Genomic DNA, 8,602 nt, shown 5'->3' on the forward strand with positions numbered 1-8,602 from the left:
ATACTTCAGAAAACTTGTCAGTGAACAGCTGTATCTACAAATGCAAATTAAGACTCAGCATGTAGAGCGGAAGCCATTTATCAACAACATCCAGGACTAAAGCTCATCTGAGATGGACTGACACAAAATGGAAATGTGTGCTGTGGTCCACTTTAAGATTGCTTTTGGAAATAATGGACGTTGTGATCTCCATGCCAAATAAGAGAAGGTCCGTCCCAATTGTTATCAGCGTAAAGTTCAAAAGCCAGAATCTCTCATGGTATGGGAGTGTGTTAGTGCCAATAGCATGGGTAACATCTGGAACAACATATGCTGCCATCTAGACAATGTCTTCTTCAGGGACATCCTTTCAGCAAGACAATGTCAAGCCACATTTTGCATGTGTGGCTTGGCATCGTCTCGTGGCTTTGTAGTAAGAGATGCTCTGCATGCTGTCCAGACCTGTTTCCCATTGAAAACGTGCCACATTATGAAGTGCAATATACAACAATGGAGATCCCTAACTGTTTAGCAGCTTAAGTGTTATATAAAGCAAGAATGGGAAAAAAAATCCACTTTCACAACAATCAGTGTCCTCAGGTGTCAGTCTTTTCAGTTTGCAGATTCTCCATCAGGATTTAGGTTGCCATGTTGAGAAATGTGAATGTTGCCCACTTCAATATCTGTGATTATGTCCGTAGGACTACATTAAAAACTCTTGCAATGGCCTTTAAAATGAATTCCCTTTCCAACTTCCCAAGCTCGGCCACCAATGAAAGGTGCCTTGATTCTTCAGACTGTGTCTAAAAGTGATCAAGTTTTAGCCTAGTTTCCATTTACATTAAAGGAACACAGAGTATTTCAAGCAAATCTCTATCTGCCGCATCTATAGCTTACAGCTGATTACTATGGACAATAATTTTGACACCTTTTCCTTGTACTTCAGAACAGAAAGCCTACTGACTCAAAGCACACTTTTAATAGAAGCCAGTGGACAGATGCTAAAGGTTGAAAAACGCTCAAGAGACACTGAAGTCTAGAAGATGCTTTATTTCTCTGTCATCCAGTACATTATATGATTTCAACCTTTTTTCCGCCTCAAAATGTTAGTAAAACAAAACCGAACAAAAGGCCAACTGAAACACAACAAGCGCCAATGTTGCACATATTAAAGATGTAAAACATCTTACTCCAGTGAGATACCCACATAAAAATAGAAATCTCTCTCACTGCGAGGTACAGTACAGCCATGCACAGAGTGCAGCTATGAGGTAGTTACGTCTGAGTCCAAACACATCATAGTAAGGCCGGGTTCCATTCCATATCAGCTTGGGCCATTTGTTTCACCACACAAGCTGAATTCACTGAATCCTCCTGCTGAGTTGTCCGATTTTGGGAGTAGAATGGAACTAGCCCTGACCCCGCATCACAGTAACTGCACAGAGGCCGCCGATTCATGAAAGTAACAACTGCCTATTTACCATTGGATAAAAAGTAATGAGTGTGGAGGCAGAGCTGTTAAAACTAGTAGTAAATATAAAGTAAATATAACAATTAAAATGAACTCGTAAAGGGGCACTCTGGCCAAAATGCACAGATTAACAATTGCTCAATTGCAAACCTGCCTACCCGCCTGCTACAGTGGTGCCACAATAATCTCTAAAAAAACAAAAAAACTAAAAACCCCTTCCGATGATGTATCTTGAAGGTGGGAGGAACGCTTTGAAAAACTACAAGCATTTTGGGGCAGATATTTCAGGGTGGGCTGTTTGAAATGCCCCCACCCCAAGCTAATGCAGATGCTGACTAATGCAGAAGGAAGGCAGATAGCTAATATACTGTTAGGAAGCCAATTGGGTGCTTCCCAAATGTCGTTTGATATTTGCTGGGTATTGTAGTGAGAGAAAAAAAAGGGACACAAAACTGTGAACTTTGTTAAACTGGTGAGGCTTCTATTAGTGGTTTGGTGTGAAATGCTCCATTCTAGAGAAACCTGACGAATGAGAATTGTTTCCAGTGGTGGTGACAGGAACCAGACATCTGAAGAGTTTAAAGCCTCTAAAAGCTCCCTCACAAAAAGTTTTTACATGAAAAGATTATGAATACACACAGTTTTATGATAGTTTTGAGATAAGCTTTTTGGCTTAAAATTCCATTCCATTCATGGTGGAGGGGAAAATGCAGGGTGTTGTAAGGCAAAAGTGTCTTTGAAGAAATATTTTTACAGATTTACTGCTATCTTACTATTTGCATTATGTACACTGCAACCCCTGGTTCCTATCACCACCACTGTAAAAAAAATCTGAGTGGACCATTTCACATCAAAACACTCTAAATGACTGCTTACATTTCAACAATTGAATTATGCAGCAATTTTCAGAATTGGTAGATGTTCTCTGTAGGAGAATTCCATTTCAGTGTCCCAAGTCATATGGAAAGAGGATATAGGCAGGTATGTCATTATGTCATTATTCTTTATGTACATATCTGTCAATGCAGATGTCAATCCATTGTAGAGATATAGATCTTAGCCTTATGGAGAAATGTAACAGTTGCTTATACAGTGCGGTAAAATCAATAAAATGGAGATGTAGCCCAGCATCACTTAATAAATGCATCAAATATTGCTTTAAATTATGGGCTCAAGGCAGACATATGAAGATTGCGATATCTTTGCGGATCACTTTCAGAATTCCTTTTTGAACACATCAATCATTCACATTTGAACACCGGGTTAATGTTACATTGCAGTAGGCCTGTTATTCTTCATATCAGAAACAGCGAAACCTTCCTCGCTTTGCTTTTTGGATCTTCGTCTTTACAATACTCAACGGAATGAACAGAGAGAAGTGAAGAGTTACAGGAAACAAGACAAACAAAATTGTCTTCACTCATAATTGTTGTTCCATCTATTATCAACAAGTGGAACACAGCACCTTTTCTTATTTACCTAAAGGCTAAAAACAATATGAATATGAGCTAATTTTCTCTATCGCCTCACTCTAATCTTCTCATGACTTACTTTCATTACTAATGAAAGGCACTCTAAAATCCCCACTGGATGAATGTTCTCTATACACACACTATTTCATATGGGGATTTGTTTCGCTTCTATAGTCAGTATCATAGTTCTCCTGAAGAGTCCACTAAAAGAGGTAGGTTATGTACGGCGTGTAAAGGCTGCAAGTTGAGATGTAAATAAGACCACAGTTCAAACTGACTTTTAGTCAATGAAGTGCTTCTGACTGGAAAAAAGTGCTTCATTCTACAATTTAGAACACTGTGATAATATTTTTTCTTTTCCCAAAAAAAAATATTATGAGGTATTTCTTCAGATTCGTTCAATGTCGAGTTCTCTGTAAATGGATCTAAATAAAATCATAAATCACTACAATCAAATATAGGGAAGACCTACTAAGGAACAGATAATCTAATCTAATATTCAAAACTATTCTAAAAACAATCTCTATTCAAACTAGAGCAAATTTCTCACAAATCATCTTGCAGAGGTATGCAAAAGTTTGAAGACCCCCAGTCAAAATTGCACATTTTGTTGATTTTCTAAGGCAAATACGTGAACATGTAAAAATGGCATTTTTCTGCTAATTTTAGTACACAATTTTCTTTATTTGCTAACTTTAACATATTGGATAAAGATAAAACAAAGCACATAAAATGTGCCAAAACTTTTGCACAGCCCACATTTTATGTTTTGTTTTTTTCCAGTATGTTAAATTCTGCCAAAGATTGTGCATTATAATGTGAAGACGTGTGTTCTCTGTAGAAGTTATTTTCACATAGAAAATCAACAAAACACACTGTTTGTCCAGGGGTGTCCAAATTTTTGGACACGACTGTATTCTCATTCTACAGAATTCATACAAGCAGTCTCTGCAATGTACGGGCCAAATCAAGCAATTCCAACGAGCACATTGCTTTGTGTACGAGCCGTTTGGCAATGATATAAATGAGCTTCGAAATCAGTTTCGGAAGATGATGGATCCACTCAGCGTCACTGTTGGAAGGCCTGATGGAATCGAGGTAGAGTTGGAGAGAAACCAGACAGCTGGTTTAAATGCCCTGAAGCCTGAGGCTCATGCAGTGGCTGCGGCTGAAATGAGGTAAGTGGCCCAGTGAGCTGAGAGGTAGAGGTTGGGGAGCTGGCTGTAGTGGTGGTAGAGTATCCCATCACGAGGCCTCCAGAACTCAACGGGGCGCTGTAAGGTGGCAGGCCAAAGGGCAGGAAGCCTAGGAGATGAGAGAGGTCCATGTTAGCAGCAGGGGGCGAAGGCTCGGCTGTGGCAAAGGCGGAGTTCCTGAGGGTGAAGTGGGCGCTCTGACTACCTAGACCGTCTGGGACAAGATCGCCAGGTCTGGAAGCGGAGGTTGCAACCGAAGCTTGTGGTGGCATGGGCCCACACTGGAGCTCTGTCAGGAAGTTCTCCATCTCGGCCTTCAAATATGAGGTAGCGGAGCCGGGCTGGTATCTGTGAGCTTCTTGGTATTGCTGTGGCTGGTGCTTGCTTGGCTCAAGGTAGCAGCCCACACCCATTGGGCTGGACAGGGGGCCAGGCACTAAAGAATGATGGTGACTGACCCCTGAGGTAGAGGCACTCTGCAGGCCTTGGGGGTTGAACATGCCCATGGAAAAAGCTTCAGAGGCATCCTTAGGGGATCCAGATGAGCACATGGTGGGGCTTGGCTCTTCTTTCACGCCACTAGGAGGCATAGATGTGAGGGTGTCAAGCTCCTGGGCATGGCTTTTCTTCAGGTGGCGGGTGAGGTGGTCGCGTCTGCCGAAACGCTGGGCACAGCGAGGACAAAAGAAGTCTCTTCTGCCCGTGTGCACCACCGCATGGCGTCTCACATCCTTCCGAGTGAAGAAGCGTCGGCCGCACCGCTCACACTGGTGCTTTCGCTCCCGCACAACACCCCCTGGAGGAGGCCGTCCAGTGTGCGTGCTCAAGTGCTCAAGCAGAGTCGGCATGCTCTCAAAAACCTGACGGCACACTTTACAGGTGAGATCTCCAGTGACCGAGGTGGCGTGGGTGGCCACATGCCGTCTCAGACCCAGGCGAGTGTTGTAGTGTTTGCCACACTCTTCGCACTGCAGCTCCTGCTTGTTGGAGTCATGGGTCTGTAGGTGGCTGTTGAGCTGGTCCTTCCCATGAAACATTGTCTCATATCCTGCACATCTAAGAAAAGCCAAAGAAGGTTTCAGTTAAAGTCAGTGCATAACATGGCTTCAATGGGGTATCTACCATTGGGTATTTATATACTAGGGCTAGGAATGGGCGATATGGCAAAAAGTATTGTATTACAATACAAAATATTTCTCACTACATTATAAAAGACAATTCACTACTTGTACAACATTTAAAACCTGCCATGAAAACTCAATGTTTTTATTAAAAATCTCACATATCACACTGCACTAAACCCAATTAAACAGCACTAATTTTGCTATTTTGCTCTCTTTCAGTGAAACACACAGTTGGTCAGGGTCTTTTAAGTACTGACAATACCCACAATAAGCTCAGAAAAGCAATAACAAAATGCATCAAGATAACATTAATACTGCCAAATTGCCACCTCTAACTAGGGCTGTCAAAGTCAATGTGTTATAATATGTTAACATGATATATTATTAATGCCACTGATTTTTAAATGCTGTTTCCTAGTTTGACCATCCAAACCATCCAAAGTTGGCATGCGCTGATATGGGAGTTGTTGGCAGAGGCTGATATCCAATACGTATCTGCTGATGCTAATGCATAAATATTTTTAAAATGTAATAACTGGCACTTAATCTAATTTGGATTAGCATCACAGGAGAAATACAATGATTACTTTTAAAGGGTTAGTGTAGTTTATTTTGTCCACTCCTGAAGCTAAAACAAAATAAACTGCTCTATAAAAGGAAAAAAATCTGGTTAAGCAAATAAGACATATGAATCACAATTAACTACATAAAACAATGTGACTTAACAATTACTGTTTATTTGCTGAATTTAGTTGATACTGTATGATACTGTAAAGACAACAAAATGTGGCCTGTGCAAAAGTTATGGCACACTATGTTTTATGTTCTATGTGAAACTCTGCAAACTGAATAAAAACTGTGCACTAAAATTTGCAGAAAATATGCCATATTTAAGTTTGTTCACTGTAGAAGATCTGTTAACTTATTTTCACTTAGAAAACCAACAAAAGACAATCTGACAGGGGGTGTTTAAACTTCTGCATACAACTGAACATATTAATGCTGTCGTGAGAAAACCCTGTAACTCTAAAATGGTAGCCTTTCAGGAGAAAGACAAACATTCTTAACTTTAATGTAATATTAAGGTTAATGTAAGACTTTATTTAAAGTGGTTCATTTGTTGTGACACACTGTAAGGGGCAGCTTGCCTCGTCAAAAAGAAAACAAGAACTCAAACAAAAAGAATAGCAATTACAAGGCTTTCATATGACAGCAATGACATTTCCAATTCAAATCTGAAATTAAGAAATAGCAAAACTCACACATACCAGAGATCCAACTCTGATATATAACTTCTCTTTAGACGGTAGGTAGTCCTTGTACATATTCAGTATCCTACACGAAAACACAAAGACACAATAAGCGGTCGTTGCATAGAGTAGACAGTTAAGAATAAGTTTCCATTCAGACAAAAACTTTGTGTAACTAAGCCACAACCTGCTTTTGGAACCTGAAGAGCAGCATTGGAGCAACTGCACTATAAACTGTGTAATTATCTAACAACTGTTGTACAAGCATTTTACCCTTAGAAGAAGCAAATTATTATAGCCCTATCTTTATGTTAATAAATGAAGATCTAAGACTAGTAAGTTAGATTAGTATATACATAGAAGTATGTATTTTTAGGTGCATGCATTTATTTTTTTGCTATAGGGTGTACTTCTAGGGTTTAAAATAGCTACTACTTGTTAACAACACTGCAAAGGAAAGGTTTTGAAAATTAAAATGAATTTAACTGAGTTTTTAAAGAAAGTTTAGATCTCACTGTTCTACTGTGTAATCCAGAAAGCTGATGTTTATGTTGTCAATATATATTTAATAATAACTTTCAGTCATATGCAAAACCTTGGTCAAATAATGTGTTCTGCTGATGTTCTAAGAGAAAATAAGTGAAAATAAAAACATCCTCTACAGAGAACAATCTTAAATATGCCACTTTATTTTTTTGCGTAATTTCTTCCATGTATTTGTGTCAAATCAATTGTGCTTTACAGAAGAAAAAATTATAAAAACGAAATGTCTTAAGATTTTTAAAGATTTTTCAGTAAAAACAAATAAAGATCGAGATGCATTAACCCATATATTCACTTACAGATAATAAAAGCTAATAAAATATAGTGAATATTTAAAAGGAACTTAATTCAACTCAAAAATTACATCATTTGCTAGAAGTAATGTTCTTTCTTGCAGTACAAGCCTTGCTTTTCAGATGTTTTATTTGATGACCAAATGCTTGTTAGTTTAGGACACTGCTGACTGTTTTATTAGATAACCAATATTTTTATATTTGATTTACAATAATAGTATGGAAATGACTACAAATTAGAGCTGAAATTAGCACATTTTTAAACCTTAAAAATGGCATCCTGACAGATGTTAATCTGTAATTTGTGAGATATTTTATATACAGACAAACACGCAGGAACTGTTACGAAATAATCGTGGATAAGTAATATTAATGCCTGTTTTTTAGAAAGGCTTTGCTCTTTTCTTAGTCAGCAGAAGCCTGTAGGGCTTCCATCAGCCCGCTTCACCATGCAGCAGCAGCACACCATCACAATCAGAGCCCAAACCGAGCTAAAGCATCCAAAGCGCGGTCTATCTGTACAGCGTCGATCCGCAAATGATTTTTTTCTCAACTAGAAATCACCGAAGAAGACGAAAAATAACTTATTTTTGTTTAGTTTGCTCGGGCAACGTCAGACCTCCACACGGTAGCAACATTTCTAATTAGTAATTCGCAGAAAATAAACTTTGTTATGTCTAAATGCTACAATAAATGGACTAATCTGCTAAATCTCACTTCTTGTTTCGCCTAAAAGAGCTGATCATTAAAAAGCCAGACTGGCGCTCACCCCAAAACTTTACAGCAGCGCCGCTGAAGTCCACTTTGTGCTCCTCAAAACATCACCAAATGTACACGAAAGCCGCACCTAACATCGTCTTTCAGTCCTTCCTGCCTTAATCCGCCAGAAACGCGCAGTAATAAGAAGTTTAGGATTGTTTTTCTGTATTTTTTGTAGTTTTTTCTAGGCCTCCACTCTAAACACAGCAGCAGCACTCCAGTTCAAGAGCGCGTGCATTGTGGGAACGTGACGTCACTCCTCTTCGGCCGGAGGGGGTTTTATTATATATTTAGTTTTTTTAGGTTTGTTTTTTAGCTCACTTACTGCCTCATACTTCATTATATAGATAATATAGCGATCTGATGCTCAGTACAATAAAGAAACTATTCTTTGCTGCCGTTTTTTTTTCCCATAACGCACCCAAAGATGCTTTTTAAACACTTTTGTTAATTTTTTTCTCACTTGTTGCCTCAACTTTAAACTTATTCTCACATTTATCAACATAACGAATAAA

General features: G+C 38.9%; 1 protein-coding gene across 3 annotated transcripts; it reads right to left on the reverse strand.

Moving 5' to 3' along the window:
* Positions 1–3,724: 3,724 nt before the first annotated feature.
* Positions 3,725–8,314, reverse strand: plagx (pleiomorphic adenoma gene X). Of its 3 annotated transcripts, none has more exons than XM_036591557.1 (3): positions 8,098–8,314; positions 6,511–6,577; positions 3,725–5,174 (listed from the first exon to the last, which is right to left on the reverse strand). In XM_036591557.1, the coding sequence occupies exon 3, from the start codon at positions 5,153–5,155 to the stop codon at positions 3,992–3,994; it is 1,164 nt and encodes a 387-aa protein (XP_036447450.1). In that variant the 5' UTR covers positions 5,156–5,174; positions 6,511–6,577; positions 8,098–8,314; the 3' UTR covers positions 3,725–3,991. The 3 variants fall into 3 exon arrangements, with proteins under 3 accessions (XP_036447450.1, XP_036447451.1, XP_036447453.1); XM_036591558.1 differs by having other exon boundaries at positions 6,505–6,577; XM_036591560.1 differs by lacking the exon at positions 6,511–6,577.
* Between the last annotated feature and the right edge of the window lie 288 nt (positions 8,315–8,602).

This window comes from Colossoma macropomum, unplaced genomic scaffold (genome assembly GCF_904425465.1).
Source record: "Colossoma macropomum unplaced genomic scaffold, Colossoma_macropomum, whole genome shotgun sequence".
Taxonomy (NCBI): Eukaryota; Metazoa; Chordata; class Actinopteri; order Characiformes; family Serrasalmidae; genus Colossoma; species Colossoma macropomum.

Bases quoted from the DNA above. Each gene is read 5' to 3' on its own strand.
- plagx (XM_036591560.1), bottom strand. From the start codon at position 5,155: ATGTTTCATGGGAAGGACCAGCTCAACAGCCACCTACAGACCCATGAC.